The sequence below is a fragment of the Giraffa tippelskirchi genome, chromosome 11 (assembly GCF_054371585.1).
Source record: "Giraffa tippelskirchi isolate mGirTip1 chromosome 11, T2T-mGirTip1v1.2.pri, whole genome shotgun sequence".
Taxonomy (NCBI): domain Eukaryota; kingdom Metazoa; phylum Chordata; class Mammalia; order Artiodactyla; family Giraffidae; genus Giraffa; species Giraffa tippelskirchi.
This window is the reverse complement of record NC_137285.1, coordinates 1118773-1143758: the sequence shown is the minus strand read 5'-3', so window position 1 is coordinate 1143758 and position 24986 is coordinate 1118773. Positions and strand designations below refer to the sequence as shown.

Genomic DNA, 24986 nt, shown 5'->3' with positions numbered 1-24986 from the left:
TGACAGAATTTGGCATTTTATTAACAAATCTGCATGTGAGTGAAATCAAGTCCCTCATCACCTTTCTGCGAATGAAGAGACAGGCATGGCTGTGCTGGCTGGGGTGCACGGGGCCCCAGGGCCTGTCTCGCGCGTACCTGGGGCTACAGAAGCTGCGGTCACGCCGTGGGCCGCCCCCACCACCACCCCACCTCCGCTGGGTAAAGGCGAGCTGCTTCACGGGCCCGCGAGCTCCGAAGACCTCAAGTCACAAAGCTAAAATTAAGATAGAAAGCCAAGGTTAAGTCATCTTCTCCGCCGGATCTCGCCGGCGGAGTGCCCGGGGAGGAAGGCCCGGGCAACAGGAGTGGAGGGGGGACACCCGGCGCTCGGATCCCCGGCCTCCTCTGGGTGTCAGGGGCCAGGACTCTACGACTTCAGGGGCAGTCCCGCTTGCTTGGAAAAGACATGAACATTCAGATCCTTACGAGTCCATCTGATGATAAATTCTAAGGTCAATTTTTATTTCTACAAAAGAAGGCGGTCAAAACAATATAAAACATGTCAAGGAGATTACTGAGCGAGCTTCACGTGGAGCCTGACTCCAAGAAGGTGGCGAGTCCGATGGAGGGGGGCCGTCCTGTTCCTGGGTGGGGGCGCCGGCGGCCCCGACACTGGCGTCGGCAGAGGGTCAGACGAGCTGAGGAAGGGCGGCTGCGATCAGGAGGCGGAGGAGGAGCTCCAAGCCACGCCGGTGGACACGGCGGCGACAGGCGAGAGCGGACCTGCGCGTAGACACGCCAGCACTGGTCCCGCAGGGAGACCCGATGTCTTCCGGAAGGGATGCGGGGAGGAGGGCCTCCCTGGCGCGGACTTCCTCCCACAGGTGCGCCGTCCTCCTGCGGGCCCGGGGGCCACCGCAGACTTGGTGCCGGGGGTCCGCCCTCCGCACGCAGGCAGCCAGCGTCACGGGGGTAACGTTAGCCAGGGTTTTACAGAAGAGCTGGACCACCCCTTTCCACGGGGTTTAGTTTGTTTTTGGTTGGGGTTGGAGTGGAGGTTTGCTTGTTTCTCGGTGTTTTCAAAAGGAGGGTGTAAATGAGTCAGGAGAGTCTGCACTGACTCCCACACCAGGCCGGCCGAGGGCTGAGCAGAGGGGCCTGGAGGCGGGGCCGCCCCTCCCGGCGGAGGCGGGGCCGGGCCTGGGGGAGTGAGTGAGTGAGAATCAAACCAAATGCAAGGAAGTGGCAGCTGCAAGGGCAGACAGGAACCACAGCCTTACCCCCCCTCCTTTTTTTTAAACCTTATGGCCTAAATGTAAATTGATTTTGGATAAATTTGGACAGGAAAAGAAACACCATTTTTTAAAAGTAGGTTGAAGCAGTGATTTTTAAAACAAAGAAAGCAGAACTAGAACATCTTAAATTTTTAATCCTTTCTTTACAGGTTACCTAGACCACTTCTGATTAAGAAAACTGTAGAAAGTTAGTAACTGCCACAAGCAGATGCCAGGCGGTGCCACGTCTCAATTTCCACAGAGTCCTGCTTTGCGGGGTGTCTCAATGCACTGCTCGGGGTCTCTGCTCACACTCGCTGGAATCCATCGCGGCAGATTTTAGTCCACAGGTCGCTTTTCCCCATATTTCTTTGTAAATTCTTCAGCATTCTTACAGAATTTTTTACGGTCCTTAGAGTATTCTTCAGCTAGGTCAGCCCGGAGCGGGTGCTCGGGCTGGGGGTCGTTCACCAGCGCTATGAGGGACTGGATGACTGCCGAGAGAAGGACAGGGCGCTGCGGGTTAGAGGCCCCCGCTCGGCACCAGGGCGCCTCCCAGACCATGTGGCTGCCCGAGTGGCCAGAACTCCAACCACCAGCACCCAACCCACCGCTCCCCCTGTGATGAGAAGAGGCTGACAAGAGGACAGTGGCCAGCGCTGTGGCGGTGACTGACCACACCGCACAGCGGGACACCGCTCCCTCCCCTCCTCCTCCAGGAAGCCTTCTGGTACTGACACCCTGGGGATCCCAGTCCCCAGGCACTCCCCTCCCGAACGCTGGAGACCCCAGGCCCAGCCAACACCCCCTCTCTCACACAGGTGACGCCTCCCCAGGGCAGGGACCAGGCAGTGTGCCCAGCATTCTACCTGGTTCAGGATGCATGACAGGCCTGCCCGTGTGAATTGGTAAGCCGACCCTGGAAGAGCCCGAGGAGCTTCTGCGCGGCTGAGAAAGGGTCCCCTGACCACTCGTCTGATGGCCGGGAGGCTTCGGCCCCCAGCAGCACTGCCATGTCCACTCCAGAGGCGGAGGCCCTCGCACAGCTCAGGGTGGCCTCCACAACGCTCCCCCGAGGGCAGCCAGGACCTTGACGGGACCTCACCAGTGAGCACGGGGGAGCTGCACACCGAACGTGGGACCCTGACTCTTCTGCCCCCGCCGTCCCGCTGCTACGCTGCGATACATTCGCACAGAGGTCAGGGTGACACTGGCCTCGCTCCTGACGGAATAAATCCCACGCACCACCCAGCACAGCGCACGCTCCGCTGCCAGCTACGTGCCAGAATGAGGCCCTCTGCCGAGGAAAACTGCTTTTACATTCTTGCATCTGGCACCATCGCTGCCAACTCCTACCGCCTTTCTGTATGATTCAGGTTTGACTCGTTTCTGATTTTTCTCCCATTGTTGCTCCATTTTTAATGTTTCTTTACTTTCTTACTCTCTAAAAACTGGACAATTCAGTTGCTTTTAGCATATTCACAAAACTGTGTGAGACCACTGTTTACCTCACGAAGGCCTCCACCTCGCCCACAAACGCAGGCCTCTCAGCAGTGATCCTGGTCACCCCCCCCAAAGGTCTCCTCTCCAGCCTCCCGTCTCCTCGCCTGCAGCCGTCAGCTAACTGCTCCCCAGCTGCTGGGAACGCTGAGGTACGGTGAGCCCGAGTGAGCAGCTGAGCAGACAGCCCACCGCATGGGAGTGAAAACCTGCCGTCGTCTGGAGCCACGAGGCTCTGAGACGCAACAGGACGGTCACAGGGAACGGGGATGAGAGGAAACACTGCTGAGGTGGCGAGGAGGAGGGCGAGGCCACGCCAAGACCGTCTGGGGCGAGACCCTGCCTCCCTCCACAAAGCAGTGATCCTGCCTGTCACTGCGCAGAGAACAGCACCCTGGGGAAGATGACAGCTTTCTCTTCACACCCTAAGGCGACGAGTACGAGAGAATGCAACGTCTCTTCAGTTACCCGACTGTTTGAAATATGTGCCCACAACCTGGACAAGCAGAGTGTGCCGTCTGCACGCCGAGCCCTCCGCTGAAAGCAGGCCCCTGGCTGACAGGGCCGACCGGGGCGGCCTGGCCCGGGGGTCACAGCAGGGCACCTGCCCCAGGTACCCGATGAGGGAGGGGACCGGAAACTCGCTGTGCTCTGGCCGCCTGAGCAAAACACAGCTGCCGGCGTCCGCACAGAGCTGAGTGTGTGCAGGAAAAGCTAGGTCTGTCCTCACAGGAGGACACAGACCTCGTCCTGTACAGAGGTCAGCGTGCACAGACCAAGTGCCAAGGCCCCTGGGGACGCCTCCCTTGACCCCACTCTGCTGCTCGGCTGTGGGAGCCTGGTGGACGCCTTTCACGAGGACCTCGTCCAGGGAGTTTTGCTGTGGGAAAGGCTTTTAAACCTATCTTCCAGCAGTTCCACTGGAAAATGTATCAGTCACCAGAAAAAATAAACATACCTGCAGCCTCTCAAATTCCAGACTCATCCACTCTCTCTAGTCTAAAAAGACCGTGTTTAAGTGGTTCAGGGAGTTACTTTTAAGAAAGCCACCAAAAATACGAGGAGAGCACTGCAAGGCAAAGTTTCAGAGCTAAGAAGAGAAACCAGAGCTGTCCCTGGTTCTCCCGTGGCCAAGCGCCTGCCTGCCCGTGCAGGGGACACAGGTCCGCTTGCCGGTCCAGAAGACCCCACATGCCACGCAGCTACGGAGCCCCTGCTCCAGGGCCTGAGCTCCGCAGAGGAGACGCCACCGCACCTGGAGAGAGCCTGCACGCAGCAATGAAGACCCAGCACAGACAGACGAAGACAGAAGAAAAACTAAACGCGGGCTGTAATCAAGTGGAGGCACTCGCAGGGGACAAAAGCGGGCTGACCACAATACTGAACCAAGTACTTTTCCCAGAAAAATGAGCGTGCACGGGCATCTGCCCAGAGGCGCACAGAGCTTGGGCCCGCTAAGGCCAGGGCGTGCTTCACGGGGGCACATGGCCTCAAGCCTGGCCAGGCCCTCCCACGACACCCCACGAGCCCTGGCATCCCGTGGCCTGCCTCGCGCCTCCGGCTCACGCCCTCTCCCTGGTCCATGAGCCCCCAGCTCCTCCCCTTCCTCCTTCCATCCTGAGCCCATGTGTGACCTGCTGGGAGGCCGCTCCCCCTCCAGGCAGCCCCCGGTCCTCCAGGAACACTCCCAGTGACAGAGTCGCTCCCTGCCTGCCCTGGGCGCGCGCTGGGCCGTTCTGCCTGCGCACCCAGGAGCCTCCTCGCGGGCTGGAGCTGAGTGGAGACACATCACGCCCGTGGGACAGCGGGAAGCGGCAGCCTCCGGGGACACGGGGTGGGCACGGCAGGGCTCTCCGGGCTCCGAGCCCCCTGGTGTCAGAGGGGCCCCAGAAGGCACCAGGGGGTGGACGCCTTACCTTGGTCGGTTTTGGTCGCTGGCTTCCAGTTTTCAGCACTAATTACCGGCAGGCACACCTGCCCCTTCTCATCGATGTTCGGGTGGTAGATCTTCGTTTTGAATGTGATCTTCGGTGGTTTGAAGGGGTACTCGGCTGGAAAGTTGATTTCGATTCTGAAGGCCCCCTTATCATAGGGAGGGTTGTCCTGCGGAGGAGGAGGAGACCAGGGTGAGCCTGCGGCTAAGACAGGACGGCTCCGAGGGTTTCACCAGAAAAATGCTTCATTTGTTTCAAGAGGTCCTATCAACCGAAGCCTCAGCGCCACCAGGGCAATGATAATTAGTATCTCAGAGCGAGGCGCCTGAGATGCACACCCTGGCCTCTCTACGTTTTTTTTAAAAAAATAGACTTTTTTTTTTTAGTAGTTGCAGCTTTACCACAAAACTGAGACGGAGATACAGAGTTCTTCCACACACACAGCCTCCCCAAGCACCAACACCCCCGTGTTAGGGGCGAGTGGCCGACACACCATCAGCACAGCCCACACCCGGCAGACGGCTTGTCACGGTGCTGGATGCTGCGGGTGGCCTTATACCCTCTGCCTGGAATCACACAGCATGGGGCCTTTCCAGACTGGCTTCCTTTGCTCAGTAACGAGCATTTAAGATTCCTCCACGGCGTGTCAGATCACATCTTTCTGGTGCTCAGTATTAGTCCATCCCCTTCACGGACCACAGCTTTGTCGTGGAGAAAGGGCTTGAGTAACTCAATGAAGCTGAGCCATGCCGCGCGGGGCCACACGAGACAGACGGGTCACAGTGGAGAGTTCTGACAAAACGTGGTTCACTGGAGGAGGGAACAGCAAACTACTCCAAACTACTCGAGTCTGGAGAACACCGTGGACAGTATGAAGAGGCAGAAAGATACGACACTGGAAGATGAGCCCCCCGAGTCAGAAGGTGTCCCACATGCTGCTGCAGAGGGCAATGACTAATAGCTCCAGAAAGAATGAGGCGCAGGGGCCAGAGTGGGAACGGCACTCAGCTGTGGATGTGTCTGGTGGTGAAAGTAACCTTTGATGCTGTAAAGAACAATGCTGCGTAAGAACTTGGGGTGTTAGGGCCATGGATCAAGGTGAACTGGGTGTGGTGAAGCAGGAGATGGCAAGACTGAATGCCAACATCTCAGGCATCAGTGAACTAAAATGGATGGAACGGGCGGGTTCAATTCAGACGACCATTATATCTACTACCGTGGGGAAGAACGCTATAGAAGAAATGCAGTAGCCCTCCTAGTCAACATGAGTCTGAAACGCAGGACTTGGGAGCAATCTCAAAAATGACAGAATGATCTCAGTTTGTTTCTAAGGCAAACCATTCATTATCACAGTAATCCAAGTCTATGCCCCAACCACTGAGGCTGAAGAAGCTGGAATCAAACAGTTCTATGAAGACCTACAAGACCTTCTAGAACTAACACCAAAAAAAAGAGGTCCTTTTCATCACAGGGGATTGGAATGCAAAAGTAGGAACTCAAGAGATACTCAGAAGGAGGCTCTTGAGAGTCCCTTGGACTGAAAGGAGATCAAACCAGTCAATTGTAAAGGAAATCAACCCTGAATATTCATTGGAAGGACTGATGCTGAAGCTGAAGCTCCAATACTTTGGCCACCTGATGCGAAGAGCCAACTCACTGGAAAAGACCCTGATGCTGGGAAAGACTGAGGGCAGGAGGAGAAGGGGACGACAGAGGATGACATGGTTGGATGGCATCACCGACTCAACGGACATGAGTTTGAGCAAACTGGGAGATAGCAGAGGAGAGAAGCCTGGCGTGCGCAGTCCATGGAGCCGCAAAGAGTCGGACACAATTTAGCAACTGAACAACAATTATTCCATTGTCTGGATGCACACCAGTCCGCACGCTCGTAGTCAAGGGACGGAAAAGCCTGTGCCTGCTCAAACGGAGGGTCACACTTGCTCTCTAGGGCCCAGCCTCCAGAGCTACTAACGTCAGAGAAACCCATGTCTTCAGGAGAGAACGTGCGGTGTGGGCAGGCAGGCCTCCTGCACGCTCACGCACACACACTCTGCGGCTGGTGTTGCCCCTCACCCTGCTGTGGCACTGGGCGCTCGCTAGGGTGGCAGCCTGTGCCCCCGTCAGACGCAGCCCGACCCCCGCACCCCTCCCCATGCCGGGTGAGACCATGTTGAACCCATGAGGAGTGTCTGGACCCAAACGCCTCCTTACTGAGAACAAAGCCTCTGGCACTCCCCTCACCACTGGGCGGCACGCACACCTGCTCCGGGAGCAGTGACCGCTCCGGGAAGCTGTGAGGTCGAGGTCAAGGTCACTGATCATGTTCTCAAGGCAGGAGAAGCCTTCTCTGTTAGTCCGGGTGATACCTGAGCGCAGGGGCCCAAGGCATCCCCAGAACCAGCCTCATGTTTGCTAACTGAACGGCTAAACTATCCGCTTCTCCTCTTGACCCTGAGGTCACCAACACCGGCGTTCATGTTATTCTTTTGAACGTGGCCAAGAATGTCCTCCATCAGAACAATGGTTTAATGTACCTGGAACAAAAGGACTCCACAACCAGGCTGGAGTCTGTTCCACAGAAGAGAAAAGAGCAGCCAGCCCCCAGCCACAGCGTCCAGGGGCCAAGCGAGCGGACGTCTGAAGACCCCACAGCGACTAGCAGGCAGGAGCTCCATGCACGATCATTCAAGTGGAAATAAAACAACTCGTTTGGAGAGAAAAACTGATCACACAGCTTTTAAAAAGGAATTACCACCGAATAATAACCCAGTTTTAAAGTGGGTGAGGTACACGGACAGATAATTCTCCAGAACAGACACGGAGATGGTCAACAGGCACGTGGAGCGCGACTCATCATCCCCTCGGGAAAGTCCAAGAAAACCACAAGAGGGGACTCCCCGGGGGTCCAGTGCTTGACCCCGGGCTTCCAACACAGGCGGTTTGATCCCTCGTTGGGGAACCGAGATCCCACATTCTGTGTGGCAAGGCCAGAAAATAAAACAAAACCAAAACCCACAATGAGACAGCACTTCACACCTACCAGGGGGGCTGTACACGAGACAGACAAACGTAAGCCACAGTCAGGAGGGGAGGAGCAGGAACGCTCCCGAGCAGCAGTGCGGTGAGAACGGTAGGGCCGCCGCGGAAACAGCCTGCGGATCAAATCATCAGACACACAGCCAGCACGGGGCCCGCAACCCCAGCCCAGGTCCGCACCCTGCAGAAATAAAGACACGCACCCACAGGAAACCCTACTCACGAATCTTCACCGCGACGTCACTCCTGATAGCCGGACAGTGGGACCAACCAAGTGGCTCTCAAGTGGTGAACGGACACGGAGACCCTGCCACCACAGCACAGGGTGACTCGGCACACGAAGGGGTGAAGTGTGAGCACGTGCTCCAGCAGGGCAGCAGCCAGACACGAGAGGCCGCCCGGCACACAGAGCACACGGGGCACACACACGAGACGTGAACGGACCGCACAGGCCAGCGAGACCTACCAGGTGGGTCTGCGGCGGGATGCCTGGGACTGGGGCGACAGTCATGGGGGGCTTCTCCGGGGGCGACAAAAGACGCGCAGCACTTGTGGCAGAGGAGGCGCCCCGAAACCCTCCGGACTGCACGCTTCAAACGGCTGAGGTGCGTGGCCTCTGACTCTCGGTGACACCACGGGAGACGAGACAAGCTGACTCAGGAAAAAGGCTCCGACAGAGGGAGGGCTGTCCCTCCTGAAGACGCTCAGAGGCGCCTGAGGCCGTCCCAAGGACAAAGGTGGCTGCTGGCCTCTGGTGAACCAGAGAAACAGACCACCCACCTGCACACGCCAAAATGTGGTGTGTGGTGCGCTGTGAGAACCAGGGACTCAACAGCTCAGACTGCGTGTGTACGCAGGGGCCAGGGACAGGACACGCGGGCACAGGCAGAGGCACAACTCGCCGAGCCGACACCCCCAGCACCCGTCGCAGAGCAGAAGTTGTCCTGGGAGGAGGCCCGCAGAGGGCCCGACGGGCTGCCAAGGCCGCCCCCGTCTCCATGCTGGCAACACCCTTGTATTGTTTCTGCCCACCCGGTTCCCTCTTTGTGAACTCGCGCCGAGTCCTGACTGGTCCGCGTACGTTCTGTCCAATACGGCAGCCACCAGCCCAGCACCCACTGTGTCCCTGAAAGAGGACTCTCCCGAAGGGAGATGCAGTGTGAGCGCAGAACACCGCCTGGGACTCAGAGACTTTGTGCAAACAAAGACCGCAAACTACTCCATTAACAATTACCCACACCGCCTCTACGGAAGATTCACAGCCACTCCCACTGCCTGCATCACCGCCTGAGCTCCGCCTCCCATCAGGTCAGATCCTAATAAAGGTAAAGTGCTTCAATCATCCCCAAACCACCCCCACCCATGAAAACTTGTCCTCCACCAAACCCATCCCCGGCGCCAAGAAGGTTGGAGACCACCACAATTCAATATTTGCTAGCTCTAGCCAGGGCAATCAGGCAAGAAAAGGGAATAAGGCTTCACCACTGGAAAGGGAGAAAACGAAACCACCTCTGTCTGGACCTGGCCTGACTGTACACACAGAAAACTCTCAAGATGGCTCACACGCAAACCGTTACGCCAACACGCCAAAGTCACCTGCACCTCTGTGCACAACAGCGATCGACAAGGAGTCCACAAAGGAAACGAAGCGAACAATCCCATTCACAGTTACCACTGAGAAGATGAAAGTATCTAGGGCATAAGCAAGGTGGCTGTCACAGACTCAGTGCTGGTGCCCCCCGTCCCGCCCAGATTCTCACGTGGATGCCCCCACAGCGTGCCTAGGGTAAAGGGGTCAGTGCCACACGCCAGTGCCACGGAGCGGAGTCCTGGGCTGACAGTGTCTGTGTCCTAAGAGAAGAGAGCTCCTGGGGCTTCCCTGGGGGTCCAGAGGGGAGGACACACTGCTTTCATGGCCGACGGCACAGGCTCAATCTCTGGTCAGGGAACAAAGATCCTGCAGGCGACGTGGTCAAAAAAAAAGGGCGCGCCCGCACCCTTGCTCTCCCCCCAAGCGCCGAGACAAGGAAACGCGACGACACAGGCGCCCTGCCAGCCCTCTCCCTGGGACTTCTGGCCTCCGGAGCTGTGAGAAAACTGAATTCCGGGGTTTTGTGTGGCCCAACCTACGGTTTTGTTTTTGTTTTTACATCCTGAGCTGAAAAATACAGAGGTGTGAAACTTGTACACTAGAAATTACAAAGCACTGCTGAAAGAAGAGAAAACCTAATTAGATGGAAAGATGTTCTGGGTTCACAGACTATAAGACTTACTAGAGATGATAATACTATTATCATCTATAATAATACGTAATAATAGTAAAGGTAATAACACTACCTAAAAGTGATCTGAAGATTCAATATGATCCCTATCAAAACCTCATTTTCTTTTTTTTTTTTAATGGAACAACCCTTCCTTAAATTCAAATGGGACCTCAAGGTGAGTTACTAAGCCAAACCTGGCCTGCATGCCGGCGCTCGGCAGAGCCAGTCTGCTGACATGGGGTTATGTGAAGGGACACGCAGGAGCCAGGCAAGCAGTCAGGGCAGGGCAGGCTCAAACACCTCAGGAGAGACCTGTTAAGCCGGGGTGGGGGTGGGGAGCGCGTCCCAGGCTGTGCCATCGGCTCGTGCAGGGTCCTCTGCTTGGCGAAGGTGAGCTGACAGGGTGCACTCACAGGGGTTAAGGTTATCGATCCTTAGGCGCCAGTAGGCCTGGAGGCTACCAGCTCACCTCCATTAAGTAGTTCCTTTCTTCCACTGGGGGTTTTAGGATCCGAAAAACAACTCAGGAAGCGTGCATCAGACACTCGGAGCTAGGGACGTCAGGGAGCAGCTGCAGCAGAGGACAGGCAGGAGGGTCTGTCGGCCCCACAGGGTTCTGCTCAAGTACACAGCAGCCCTCAACCGTCAAAACCATCTTGAGAAAGATCAAAACTGGAGAACTTACATTTCCTGATTTCAAACACTCACTACAAAGCTACAGTGTGGTCCTGGCATAAGGACAGACATTCAGACCAACAGAACTGAGTCCAGAAGTAAACTCTCACAAATACGCTCTATTACTTTTTTATTTTTATTGGATTATAGTTGATTTACAATGTTATGTTGGTTTCTGCTGTACAATAATGCGAATCAGTTGTACATATACATACACCCACTTTTTAAACTGTCTTTCCCCATATAGGTCACTACACAGGACTGAGTAGCTCCCTGTACTAAACAGCAAGTCCTTACCAGTAACCTAGCTCTACTAATCTCTGACAAGGATGCCAAGATCATTTGGTGGGAAAGAGCAGTCTTTCCGACAAATAGCCCTAAAAAACCTCGATATCCACATACAAAAAGGATGAGGTTGGACCTTTCTCCCTATACCATTTGAAAAAAGGATCAACGACCTAAGTTTGAGCGCTAAGACTGCAAGAATTCTCAGAAGAGAAAAGGCAAGACCTGCATGACCCTGGGTTTGGCAACAGTTTCTCAAATATGACACAGGCAGCAAAAGAAAAAAATAGATGAAATGGACTTCACGAGTACTAAACATTTTGTGCAGCAAAGGAGATAATCAAGAGACTGAAAAGACAACCAACTGAATGGGAGAAAATGTTTGCAAATTATATGTTTGATGAGAGTTTAATATAGAGAACTCCTACAACTGGAAGACAAAGAGACAAGCAACCCAACTCAACATGCGTGTAGCGGCACGGAGGAGCACGGAGGAGTCTTAATGGCGCCAGTCAATGAAAGAAGACAACCTGAGAAGCTGCTGTGCGAGTCCAATCGTAGGACGCTCTCCAAACGGGCAGACCCGGGAGACAGTTTAGAGAAAGTGCCAACAGCGGCCAGCAGCCGGGGAAGTGGGGAGGAAGGGCTGACCGGCAGCACCCGGAGGGCTGAGGCAGTGAGACCGCTCTGTGCGACGCTCCCAGGGTGGACACACGGCATCACACACGGCCCACACGCACGGGAGGTGAGGCACAGGGCGGGACCCACGTGCACGACGCCTTCAGGTGGCTACGGAGTGCCGGGCACGCTCCTCGAGCACAGCTCGGAGGTCCCGGCGGACACCTACCAGAACGGGCATCACAGCACCACCATGAGGTCCTAGCTGACATCTACTAGAAGGGTGATGACATTAAAAAATGGGGGGGGGATGACTGTGGGTAAGTAAAGGATGGGGCAGAACTGGAAACCCTGGGCTCTGGCGGTGGGAATGTAAGACGGAGCAGGCACTGGGGAAATCAGTGTGGCAGCTCCTCAAAGAGTTAAACCCTGAGCTACCATATGATCCAGCCACTCCACGTATTTCCCCAAAGCCCTGAAGATGGGGACTCAAGCAGACTCCTGCACACCAACGCTGACAGCAGCACCACCACAACAGCCCAAGAGGCAAGCAAGCCCAGGGTCCACCAGCAGATGGACAGACACAAGGTTCGGGACACGTGTAACAGAAACTTATTCATCCATAAAAGTGACGCTCTTGTACAGGGTACAAAGCAAATGAACCTTCAAAAAATTCTGCTCAATGCAATAAGCCAGATAAAAAAAGCCACAAATTTTATACAACTCATTCATAAAAACTATCAAACTCACGGACACAGAAAGCAGATTAGAAAGTACCAGGGTTGGGGGCTGGAGAGTGCAGCATTACTAGTTCACGGCTGTAGGATTTATTTCAGTATGGATTCTGGAAATACAGCGATGATGGCTGCAAAACAATCCGATTGTAATTAATGTCACTGAATTGTACAATTAAAAAAGGACTAAACTGACAAATTTTGTGTTATGTAAATTTTACCAGAACAAAAAAAACTGATGAAGAAAAAATCTACTAATTTTGTAAAAGAGACACTTGAAGCGCTTGCCGGTGGCCTAGTGGTCAAGACTACCCGCCGGTACAGCAGACGGGGCTCCATCCCTGGTCCAGGGAGATCGCACGTGCTGCCGTGCGACTGAGCTCACGTGCCACAACTACTGGGGGCTTCCCTGGTGGCTCAGTGACAAGGAACTCGCCTGCCAAGGCAGGAGACGCAGGTTCGACCCTTGGGTTGGGAAGATTCCTGGAGAAGGCAACGGCGACCCCCCCCAGCATCCCAGCCCGGGACATCCATGGACAGAGGAGCCTGGGACGAGCAGAAAGGTGGCGGTAGCAGCTCCGGCTGTGGCCTCAGTCTCCAGGCTCAGCTGCCCCGGGGGAAAGGCCAGACCACCAGGACCCCACCAGCCACCCCACCCGGTGCTCAACAAGGCGTCAGCCCCTCCCCTGGCTCTGCCAGCGTGGCCCCAGTGGGACGCCTGCTGGACAGCCACCTGCGCTCGGAGCCACCGCTGAGCTCCCAGGGCAGGCAGCCCGGCCTGACCACTCACACCCTCCCTGTCCATTCCCAGCGTTTTTCACAAGGCCCGCACCTTAGCTGCTGCCCGATTCTATCAGTAGAGGACAAACCCCACGAGCCAGACAGTGGTGACCGCCTTCTACTCGGCGCCTGACGGGTCCCCAGAGTGGGCGGGGCGGGGCACAACCAGGCTGGACACCGACGGCCTACCATTCTCAGCGTCTCTCCCCTTAGTTGTCCAAATGACTATACAAATAAACTGCAAGTCCAGAGTGCCGTTCAAGCTCTAGGAATCTTTACGGAAGCATGGCCTACAACCAGTGTCAAGGGGGCGGCATCTCCGGTCAGCGTGCTCCTCAGCTGGCTCTGGCAAAGGCCCCTCTGCCCGCAGGGAGAGATTTCACGCACAGGGGGTAGGATGGTGCAGGAAGAACAGGAAGGCAGGGGCACTGGTCCAAGGGTCCCGGTCCAGAGCCCACTGGGAACATGGGAGGCACACGAGGACCCAGCGAGGCCGCCTCCAGCAAGGAGGCCAAACAGAGGCCAAGGCTCAACCTCCACGTCCAGCAAGAACCCGGGTCCCGACGCTGGAAGAGGCAGGGCCCGCGTGTGCTCGCTCAGCGGCTCAGTCGTGTCCGACTCTTGCGACCCCATGGACGGCAGCCCGCCAGGCTCCTCTGTCCGCGGAATTTCCCAGGCAGGAATACTGAAGTGGGTTGCCATCTCCTTCCCCAGGGGATCTTTCCGGACCAGAGATCAAACCCATGTCTCCTGCACTGTCAGGCAGGTGCTTCACTACTGAGCCACTGGGAACAGAAGCAGGGTGCCCGAGAGACCAGACCAAGCGAGAGGAAGGCAAGAGGCTGGACAGGCGGAGGGGAAGCGCAGGACTGGACTGAGCGCCTCGGGGCCGCGGCTGGACCCCTCCGGCGGGCGCCGCAGGGAGCCGGGGTCCCAGGTAGAGTCCCTGCGGGACGGGCCTCTGATGGGGGGAGTGAAGAATGGCTGCAGAAAGAGGGGACGCTGAACCCAGAGGGTAGGGAGGCCGCAGGAAGCCACAGTACAGAGAACGCAAGTGCCCAAAGGAGGTCTGGGCGACGGGGAGCTGGACGTGGGGCAGACCCGCGACGGGAGCCCAGAGACACCAGGAGGACGAGGGAGGGCTGCGAGGCGGAGGGGAGGCAGCGGAGGGGGCCCGCGAGGGAGCCGGGCGCGGGCACACCGGGGACCGGAGACAGACACAGCCGGGAACCGCCGGCCCGGCCTGAGAGGCGGCGGCCGGTCTGCACCGGGAGCACGGACAGATGGCCTTTCCGGGCCTGGGAGGCGGGGACCCTGAACGCTGGGAGACCGGGCGGGGATGCTCGTCGGCCCTGTGCGGCTGCTGGGGGGAGCGTCCGGTACTCACGGGAACGATGAGCCCTTGCCAAGTCAGCAGATTGGCTTCATCGACCTGGATGTTACGGAAGTTTTTCATCCCACACTTGCGGATCTCTTCCAGCTCCTGTTGGTTGACAAAGCACAGGGGTGTCAGACAGGGGGAGGCACCACGCGTTAGCCCTCCTGACCCTCACACGAGACCGAGCGCCAGCACCGCCACCAGGCGCTTCCGAGCACAGTGGACCACCCTGGCCTGGGAGAGAGACCCGGGGCAGCGGCCCCCGCCCCACGCCCCAGACCAAGACGCCCCACCTCGGTGAACTGCAGCCCCGGGGACACCCCCTCCCTGTGCGCTGTCCCCGAGCCACGGGGCACAGGGCAGGTGCCGCGGACCCAGGCAGCACTGCCCACGTGCACAGGTGAAGGGGACGGGATGAGGCACCAACAAGCCCGGGTGTTTTCCACCGTCACTGAGGGTGCGGCTCCTCCCCACAGGGCACACAGCTGGGGCACGAGGGCCCAGGCATGGCGGGGGACCTCCCCCAAGCCCGGGTCTCCTCTGCGGCCCGAGAGGGCATGAGCAGGCCTACAGGGAGAGGCTGTCGTCATGCAAACGCCGTTGCATCCCGGCACCGGCCTGACAGCTCCCGCCGCCTCCCCGATGACTCGAGCAACCAGAGCAACCATCCGACCATCCGACAGGCCACCACGCGCCCGCCCACCCGCCTGCGTCCCCCACCAGCCCCGAGCTGGCTCTCGTCCACCACACAGCAGCCTCCTCTGCAAGCCCTCAGTGCCACACAGCCAGGCCTGCCTCCTCCACGGGGCCCGAGGGACGGCGCCCGCAGCCCTGGAAGCCCCTCCGAGCCAGCCCCCCTCCTCAGCACCCCACACGCCCATCACACTGTAGTGCACAAGGCACGCTGGGGATCCGCGGCGGGACGGGGGGAAGGAGCCGGCGTCAGGGGGTCTCGGCTGGCGGCGGGGACGCTGCTGCTCAGCGCAGGCGGCCCCCACAGCCGTCTGTCCGGTGCCCAGGCCGACATTCCGGTCCAGCAGCCGGGGGGCAGGAGACGGGGAGGCCTCAGCAGCTGCATGCTGAGAGGCCGAGCCCTGCCTCACCAAGGAAGGTGCCGTGGCAGCGGGGAGGGGCTGGTCTGGGCCCCCAGCCCCCGTCCCGAGCCGACAGGAGGGGCATGAGGACCCCGAGGGACCACGTGACCTGCCAGCTGGTCCCTGACTCACAGGAAAGGCTTCCTGGAGTCCAGGGCCTGGGCAGACTCAGAGGGGGGAAGGGACTGCCCCCACACCCTGCTCTGGCCTGCTCCCCACAGCACGAAGCTCCCACACAGCTGTGTGCATCAGGGCGCCCGCAGCCAGGAGCCCACGTCCCCGCACACCTGCTCAGGCACCAGGCTAGTGAGCGGAGGGAAGCAGGGGCCGCGGGTGGCCCTATCCGTGTCCTCAGCTTCTGCTCCTGCTCAAGACACTAGAGTCTCAGCGAGAGACAGGAGAGGCCACGTCCCTTAAGGGTGCATCCTACCAAGCTAAAAAACACTTTAAACCAAATAAGGGACTTCCCTGCCAGGCACCCTGCTCTGGCATTGACAGACACGGGTGCGGGACGGGCGCCCCGCGCCCTGGCCCAGGAGACGGCGATGCCGTGCCGGCAGGATCTGGCCTCAGGAAAGCAGAGCACGCTTCCGGGCGAACCCCAGTCACCTCGCCGTCCAGTCAAGCTCACCAAAGACGAGGAGACAAGCGCCTTTACATCATCCTCACCAATGAGAAGTGGGCACAAGGCAGAAGTGAGAGAGACAAACGGGCTGGCCCGTCACCTCCAGGGAACGCGGCCGGCCCGGGGTTGCTCAACAGGGTGGCGGCTGCGCCCTGCCCCCCAGAGGCCCGGCCCCCGCTGCTGAGACCCACGGACGCTCGCGCTGGCAGGCTTGCAGAAAGTCCCGAGTTGCACAAGACTGCCCTGCACACGAGAAGTGTCCGTCCCAGAACGCCAGTCACACTTCCACCCAGGACAAGCCAAAGGCCGGCTCAAGGCGCCAGAAAAGAAACGGGGTCACCTCCAGGCCTGGCAACCCCGCCAGTGCGGCCACCCCCCGCAACTAAAGACAGGGAACGCGGCAGAAATGACGGCAGGAGCCCCTGTCAGTACAGAGCTGGGACTGCAGATGGACGGGGGAGCAGGGCCCCGCGAAGGAGAGCGGGGCGGGGGAGGGCTCGGAGCGGAGTCAGGAGAGCCGAGCGCAGGAGCACCAGGCTGACGGCCGTGCCCAAGGTCCGCCTCGGCTCTGCTGGGCGAGCAGTGCCCAGCGCCAGCTGAGAGGCACCATGAGGAGCCGGGGACGCCCGCCCAGGGGGAGGGGCTTCCTCGGCAGGAGGCAGAGGCTGCGCCCCCACGGGCCCCGAGGGGACTGCTGCCCCATGCGGAGTCTCTGCCCCACCACCCCGGAGGTGTGCGACGCGCCCCGCCAGGCGCACGGCTCACCGCCTCCCTGCTCGTCCTCACACGGGACGGCCTGCCTGCAGACCACCCCACCTTCCCGCAGGGAAGGGACCGGGGCCCTGACCACCGCAGGCCCCTTCCACCACTGGAAGCAAGCTCCCTGAGCTGAGGCCTCGCTCGGGCAGACAGCGCTCCGAGGGCTCCCTGGGAGGGTGCGTGCTGGCCAGGACGTGCCCGCGGCTCTGCGTTCTCTGCCCTGACACTCCCAGCAGACAGGTGTGCCAGCCCCCAGCCACCCTGCCAACACCGCGTCACAGAGCGCACACGGAACAACATCGTGACTCGGCAGGCGGCCGCTTCCACACGCCGTCCGTGGAGCAGGGAGTGCGCAGGTCCACGGCATCCGCCCCGTCATGTCTGGAGACAGCGGGGAACTACGGAGACACCGGGCGCGCTCCACTCCTTCCAGGACCGCGTCATCACGCTCCGTAAGCGGGAAGCGTGTCCGGACCCCAACACACACACACCACCTGTTCCACGTAACAGGATGCACACGTGATACGGTGTTGGTGTTGAGAGCTCTGAGAGCCTTAAATGAGAAACACAGTGTTCACAGTTGTTACGCGAAGCTTTCAAAAGCTACCCAATCCGGCTCAGAAGAAGACACAGGTCCGGGGGCCTGCCGACAGCACATTGCACGCCCCTCCCGGGCACCCCAACGAGAGCAGAGAAGGCGGGGCGCCAGGCACGATGCGGGCCTCTGTTCGGGGGCACACGCCCGCCCCACCCGAGAAGAGCCACGTCTGGAGCCTCTCGACCCCTGGGGAGGCAGGTGGGCAGGCGGCTTTACTGACCGAGGCTGGGAGGAACCCAGGGGGGCTCAGCCACAGACAGACCTCATGCAGGACAAGGCCAGGACGAGAGCCCACGGCAGAGCCGCCGGCCTGTGGACGGCCCGTCACAGAGCTGTGGGTGAGGGCAACGGGGGCCCCCCTGCCATGGTCAGGATCGCGGGGGTCTGGCAGCCCTGGAACGGTGCCTTCCAGGACTCACAAGAGACTCGGGTTCCAAGACTACCGAAGCAGGGACGCACACAGCCTGGGCCGTCCGTGCACGGCCGGGCGCCCACCGAGGGCCTGCTGTGCCAGCCACGCCCAGGCCGAGCGAGCCCGGCCAGCGGAGCCCGACACCAGGGAAAGGCACGGGAGGCCTGTCAACACCAGCCAGCTCGCGGGCCGGCCATCGTCCAAAAGGGCTCCCTCTGCCTGCAGGCCGGTATCGAAGGGATCAAAGGGATTGGCTCCGACAGAAATGCACTTTCCGAGCTTACTTGCGCACTGACCGGGGCAATGACACTCGACTGTGACCTCAATGTAATTCAACACCCTGTGAATCTCAGCACAAGGCTTCAGAGCCCTCGCCAAGGGGGCAGGACCGGCCCCCAGCCACCGGAAGGTGCTGAGCTGGCTCCGTCCCCCTCAGTGACACACGAACACACGATCAGCGCCAGGCCGGACTCTGGGAGCTGGTTCCTCCAACTTTCTGGGGAAATCAGGAACCCGGCGCTCAGGCAGGACACAGACGAGCCGGAGGCAGATGAAAAGCTGAACCAGGTCCAGCGCTGAACCAGCGCGCACTGACCGGGCAGCAGACAGGAAGCGGCGGCAGGGGTGCAGAGGAAAAGCTAAGGCGGCCCCCTTGCCCCGGCCCCCTCCGCACGGCGGACCCAGGATGCGCGTCTGTCTCACCTGCGCAGTGGCGGGCCTGGCACCCTGGCCTGCAACATGGGCACCCCAGGACGGGACGGGGTGTGAACCAGGCAGTGGGGCATCTGGAAGGTGCTTTCCTCTGCAGAGCTTCCCAACAACTGCCATGGCCGGGTGGGGCTGTGTGGACGTCTATCAGCCATCCCAGGACGGGCTCAGGGGCCGGCGGACGCCAGCCTGGGGCAGTGTTGGGGCCCCCGCACGACAGGGCCGCCGGCACAGGCAGCAACTCTGACGCCAATCACGGCTCTGGCCGCGCGTGCGCCCACCGGGCCGGGCCGTCCCCCAGCGTCTCAGCCCTCTCCTCTGCCGGGCTTGCTGGTGAGAAGCAGGAACGAGGTCTGGCGAGATGGTGGAACACGGAAGACTGCAGCCAGACACAGGCCGAGAGCGGTCCCAACAGCACGACCAGCTGCCCTGACCCGAGGTGACGCTCCTCTCTGTCCACCCCTCCTCAAGAGCCACGGCCCCGTGTGGGAAGCGGCAGACCCGCAGAGCAGCGAGGGCCCGACTGCTGAGGCCCCACAGCTCTGGAGGCTGGAGGTGGTGGCCAGGGCTGGGGAGGAGACCAGAAGCTCAGGGTCCTTGCCTGGACCGCCTGCCCAGCTCAGCGGCGTCACTGGCCCTCACACTCAGGGCAGGAAGAGGAAACACCAGGTGAGTCTGAGAGGCCGATTTTGAACTCAAGAGCTGCGTGATTCTGCTGCAAAAAGTAAACATCTTCAAACAGAGACAATTGCACGACTATCTCAGGCAACCTCTCATTAACCTAAAGCTAATGGACAGGTGACTTCAAGAGACAGGAGAGGGGGTGTGCGGGGTGGGGGTTGTCCTGTCTTCTGGGCCCCAACCCATGACCCCACGACCCTGGGGGCAGCAGCCCCCTCCACAACCCCCACCAGGCTGCTGTCTTCATGCCTGCGCTGACACCCACACCGAGAATGTGCCGGGCGCCCCTCTGAGACCTTGCTGTACAGTAACTCACTGTATCTTCACACGGGGCGTTACCAACGCCCAGAGGAGTCCAGCACCTCGCCTGGGCTCCCTGAGCCGAGAAGTGGCAGCCCAGGACACGCTCCAGAACCGAGCTCGGGACCACCCTGCGGTGTTCTCCGCCCAGCAGCTCGGCCCTGAACGAGCCCCACAGCTACCCTCTCGGGGCTAAGCGCTGGGCTTCCTGGAGCCCTGGGAGGACCAGGCTGGACAGGACACGTGAGCAGGCAAAGCCCTCGCCAGCAAGCACCCACTTCTGGACACGGCACTGGGGCTGGCAGGCCCTCAGCTGAAAGGCACGGAGTCTCCGCCACCCATCCTGAGACCCACTCTTGCAGCGCTGTGACAGGAGCTGGTTCCGCCAGCAGCCAAGCCAGCGGGGGGGGGGGTGGGGAGGGGGGGGATGCTCCGACCAAGGGTAACCCCAGGCCAGCACCCAGCGTTCTGGAAAGCACTGCACAGGCGTTGTCCCTCATACTCAGGAGGGGGCCGCTGCTCAGAGCCGGGGCCAGAGCAAGCTCGGGCCTCCTCCCGCCAGAGGGGTCCCGCCCTGCTCCCCACTCCTCAGCGGGTGGGCGTCCAGGATCTCTGCTCTAGGCTGGGCTGTTCCCCCTCCTCCAGCTCTTGAGGGCACAGCCTAGAGGGGAACCTCCTGGCCGAGCTTAGCCTCTGAGGACCAGGAGTCATCCTGGTGCAGAGAGACCAGCTGCGCTGGCCCTGAGCTCACAGGCCCCGGGGATTCCAGGATGGGCAGGTGGGGAGGATGGGCTGCTGAGCCCACCCCGGGAGGAACACGCCAGGAACCCGGTGCAGCTCCTAGGAGCAGGGCCGCGGCACGAGCGCGTCTCTCCACGTGCTGCCACTCAGGGACGACGTGGACTGAGGCGGCTGGGGAGGAGCACAAAGGACCCACTGAGCGATCCCAAGCAGGTGTCTGCCTCGACCAGGGGCCGCTCACACACGGGGCACAGCGGCGGGCCGCGGAGAAGCCGGCGAGGAAGGGACATAAAGGCCCGCTTCAGCAGAAGCTGGCAAGGGGCTCCTCGTGGGAGGAAGGGGCGAGGTGGGGGCCTCAGGTCCTCCCTTGGTGACGGGGCAGACAAGCGGCCCATTAACTCATTAACTAGGGGGCAGACGGACACGGGGCATGGGGGCGCAGAGCAGGCGGGAGGCGGTCCACAAACCACCACAAGGAGACCCAACTCTCGAGGCAGAGGGACGGACACAGGGTCCAGGCCCAGGGGGATGGTGTCGTGGTCCTCAGGGTTTGATTCCCGAGCTGCTGTTGTGTCAAAGAAGAGAGAAGTACCCCTTGAACACTTAGCGATCCTTCCCAAGGGTGAGAACACTCTGCAGTGACCTGGCACAATAAAGCGGAAATCAACAGCCTCTTAATTTAGAGTTGTAACAAGACAAGAAGAGGTACAAGCACCTTGAGACAAGTGTCTGTTCTCGTGTGCACCCCAAGAAAAGGCCCGGGTGCTGAGGTAATGAGCATGCTCTCTCCCGGGCGGGCCTGTCCCAACTACCTCCTCGTGGAGGAACATGTACAAAGAATACCATCAAGGGAGGCTAAAACAGTCCTGACTCACTGTGAGGCATGAATTTAGGGTAAAAAAAGCAGCTCTTTCCTCGAGTCCCCAGAACCCAGGGGATTCAGAACAGGAACACTGGCACAACGCCACCGGGAAAACTCCCGCCGCCAAGCACACTGACCTCAGCGAAGAGCGCACTAGCTCCGGGCTCGGCACGCGCTCCAGGGCCCGGCACGCGCTCCAGGGCCCGCGCGGCCACTCAGCAGTCCCCCGCTCCCTCCCGCGCGATTGCGGCTGAAAGCACACCCACAGGAGCTAGGAGTGAGCAGGCGCTAAAGAGCACTGAGAGGCTGCCCTCCCTCTGTCCCTCATCGCAACACTCACAGCGTGACACTAGTGACACTAACTAACGAAACGTCCCCCCTCCTTCAAATCTACGAATTTCCCCCACTGAGAAAAGCCCTTCTGGGAAGACACGCAGCTGGAAGGCCCGTGGGGGAGACGCGTGCTGCACTTCAGAGGCTAAAAAGAAAGGAAGGCTGCCACCAGTTTCCCTCAGCCACACCTACAGGTTTCACTTTTGTAGCCATTTCCCCTCCTGACTGAAGCAATGGTTACAATCTGGCAGTTGCCATCAATACGGAATGAGCCACTTGCAAATTAAAATGTATTTAATGTTTTATTGACACTGTAATTCCTAAAAAGGGTCCCGAAAAAAGGCTAATCCTTTCAACAATTGCTTTTTAAACTCAAGACTTTGTCAAATTCACTTTGCCTAAAATTACTTCTTGGCCTGACATATGCAAATCACTCTACTTTTAATAATCCATTTTACACTATCTGCAGACAGTCTGCTGTTACAAAGAAATCTCTGACTCCAACTGTCTCAGAAAATGGTCTCTGAGGAAATCTGAAGTTCTTTAAGACGTAATCCATTCGACTGTCCAACACCTGTTTACTTTTCACCACTGGAAATCCCTTTTATTATCCAACCCATGTATTGATTGACCTGATTTGATAATTTTTTTTTTTTTTAAACCAGGCTGAAACACTGACTCTGAGTCAATCATTCGTATCTTGTAAGGAGCCATCTGCTGATGAACTGAAAGCCTCTCCAGCCACTAGTCAAGAATCCAACATGCTCCTCATGCATCCTTGGAGTAAGAAGGGAGACTGCACAGGGAGGGGCATGGAACCTGGGATTTCGAGCCAGGGAGATGCAGCATCTCATCTCTCCCCGGACGGCCTGCTAAGCTTCACAAACACCCCACTGCTGAAATGAAGACGATGACACGCTAACTTTACAAGTTATTGAAAAGATTAAAAAAACTTACATAAATGATCTAATACTCAGTAAGTACTTAGGAAATGTTATGTATTTCTTCTTTCCTAAGCTCTAGTTTTCTTACAACGCACAAATAATTGAAAAACCGTTTGATTCCCCCTCAGACCCCTGGGAGCCCCAAACTGGGTTAAGTAGCCTAGACTAAGGGATACCAGGATGAATTATGAATTAGGTCAAGATCCCTGTCATTGAGGAACTCAGACCCCAGCAGGAAAGGCAAGTCTAATACAACTCCGCTGTGACAAGCACACAGAGAGAAAGGCACAGAAAGTGCTGTGGTCACACAAAGGAGGAAACCCCTCCTTCTGAGAGGGGACAGGGGCGAGGCCTCGGGGTTGAACCCAGGACTTCCCTGGAAGGGAGGCCAGGCGAGGGGAAGGCTGCCTTTCTCAGGGAGAGCAAACAGCATGTGCAAAGGAGGCGTAAGAGCCGAGGGCTGTGGAGTCAGACTGGGCAGATCACAGCTCACTCCCTCCCCAGCTAGGAGACTGGAGCAAGCCAAAGATTCTCTGCATCCCATTTACTCACCTACAAACTGGGAATAACAGGGAGGATTACACACAAGCGTGAAAGTGAAGCAGGGCAGCGCCAAGTCAAAGCTAAGCAGACAGGCAGCCACGGTGATGAGGTGCAAGAGTGGTGGGGAAACCAAGGTCCTGCTGCGGAGCTCAGAGAACTCTGCACCGTGTAACCTGGCAGCCTGCACGGGAGCGGACTCTGGGGAAGAAAAGATACACGTATACACGTATACACGTGACAGAGCCCCCGAGCTGTCCACCTGAAACTATCACAACACTGTTAAGCACCGATGTGTGTGTGCTCACTCAGTCGTGTCCAACTCTGTGACTCCATGGACTGTAGCCTACCAGACTCCTCTGTGCATGGAATTTTCCAGGCAAGAGTACTGGAGCAAGTTGCCATTTCACCCTCCAGGGGATCTTCCCAACCCAGGGATCAAACCTGCGTCTCCTGCATCTCCCGCATTGGCAAGAGGATACTCCGATATCCAAAAAAAAAAGTGGTGGGGAATCAAGAAGCAGGAGGTGTGGCCAAACAGATCGATTTTCCAGAAGCCTTGGGGTCTGGCATGTGGGGAAGCCAGGATTAACTTCCCAAGACAATAAAATCACAGGGGCTAGGATTGGAAGGGGTTGGAGTGAAAAGATTAACTATGAGATTTAGAAAGAAAAAGAACCGTGGCCGAGAAGGCAAGTCAGAGAAGGTGAGAATTCAGAGGGAGACCCTGAGAGATGAGGCCATGATTCAAAGTCATCTCAGTAAGAGCAGGCAGGGAGGCACGATCATCAAGACGCCTTTCCAGAAAAGTAACATCTGAAAGGCATCAAGGAGCGCTAGCCTTTGGGGAGAGCAGTGCAGGGAAATAACCCAGTACCAGTCCTCCCATCCGGAGCGAAGACAAGTCTGGACTCGGCTGACCGTCTTTTTGCGCCCACTTCCAATCGAGTCTTAGGAAGTTCAACGTCGTCTGTAGACCTTAGTGGACAAAAGGAAGGAAACGCTCCCGAGGACCCAGGGCCCGGGGCGGGGTACTAGGACTCCCAAGCTCGGCGTCTGGCTCTCCGTAGCATGGCTCTGCCCGGGAGGGGCCCCAGCCCTCCACCGTGGCTCAGGAAGCCGGCTCCCGGGCCCTGCTCGTTTCCGGCCCGGTGCAGCACCTCCACCGGCAGGGCTACCCGAGGCAAGCTCGGGCTCCGGGGAGGGTCGGGGGGAACGGCCTGCAGGCGCGCTCGAGAGGCCCAGGCCCGCCCGGTGGGGCACCGCCGGTGGTTCCGCACCCGGGCGGCCAACGAGCGAGAGGGCGCCCCGCCGCCCTCGAGATACAGAGTAGCGGGTTATTTTTGTAAACTTTGGCCAGGTCCGACTCCCACCGCCATCCCCGCCCCCAAGACGGCACACTTGGCTTCAGCAGGGCCCGGGGCGCGGAGGGCGAGGATCGGGGGGCGCGGGGAGACCCGGCCGCAGAGACAGGCCTACCGGCCCGCCGGGCGCCCACGCCGCCCCGGCCTAACTTTCGCCCCCGGCCCCGAGCCCGGCGCGCCGCGGCCCAGGGCGGGGCGGCCCCGCGGGCTCGCCACTCGGGCCCCCCGGGAGCCGCCGCCTCAGCCCGGGAGCCGCCACCGCCCCCGCGCGGAAAGAGCGAGCCCGCGGAGCCGGGCGGGGCGGCGCGGCCTGCGCTCCCGCCCGGGGCTGAGGCCTAGCGGCCCCGTTAGCCCCCTCGGCTCGCGGCCCGGGGCGGCGGCCCCACGCGGGGTGGGGGGCGGCGGGCGGCGCTCCGAGGGGCTGGGCGGCCGCGGGAGGTCCGGCCGCCGCCGCCGCTCGCCCGCCTGCCCGCCGGCCGGCTCCGGAGAATGGCCTTTACCTTCATCAGCCTCCTGCTGGCCGCCATCTTGGCTCTGGTGCTGCTGCTGGCCCAGAATGCATC

The 24986-nt window shown here is 59.3% G+C and overlaps 1 protein-coding gene and 1 long non-coding RNA gene across 2 annotated transcripts; both read right to left on the bottom strand.

The window, feature by feature from the left end:
• UBE2L3 (ubiquitin conjugating enzyme E2 L3) lies at window positions 1–24986 on the bottom strand. The gene is made up of 4 exons (XM_081542085.1): window positions 24924–24986; window positions 14472–14567; window positions 4672–4858; window positions 1–1749 (listed from the first exon to the last, which is right to left on the bottom strand). Exons 1-4 carry the CDS (start codon window positions 24948–24950, stop codon window positions 1595–1597), a joined length of 465 nt encoding a protein of 154 aa, XP_081398211.1. The 5' UTR covers window positions 24951–24986; the 3' UTR covers window positions 1–1594.
• On the bottom strand, window positions 21865–24769 carry LOC145526459 (uncharacterized). Its single transcript, XR_014068914.1, has 3 exons — window positions 23937–24769; window positions 23072–23260; window positions 21865–22471 (listed from the first exon to the last, which is right to left on the bottom strand). It is a non-coding gene; the product is annotated as an uncharacterized LOC145526459 (long non-coding RNA).

What these genes read in the sequence shown, in the direction of transcription:
- UBE2L3 (XM_081542085.1), bottom strand. Translation starts at nt 24,950, where the DNA reads ATGGCGGCCAGCAGGAGGCTGATGAAG. An exon ending in CCAGCAGGAGGCTGATGAAG is followed by an intron (nt 14,568 to 24,923) that starts GTAAAGGCCATT and finishes GTCAACCAACAG; the next exon opens with GAGCTGGAAGAGATCCGCAA. An exon ending in GGCAAGGGCTCATCGTTCCC is followed by an intron (nt 4,859 to 14,471) that starts GTGAGTACCGGA and finishes CCTCCTCCGCAG; the next exon opens with GACAACCCTCCCTATGATAA.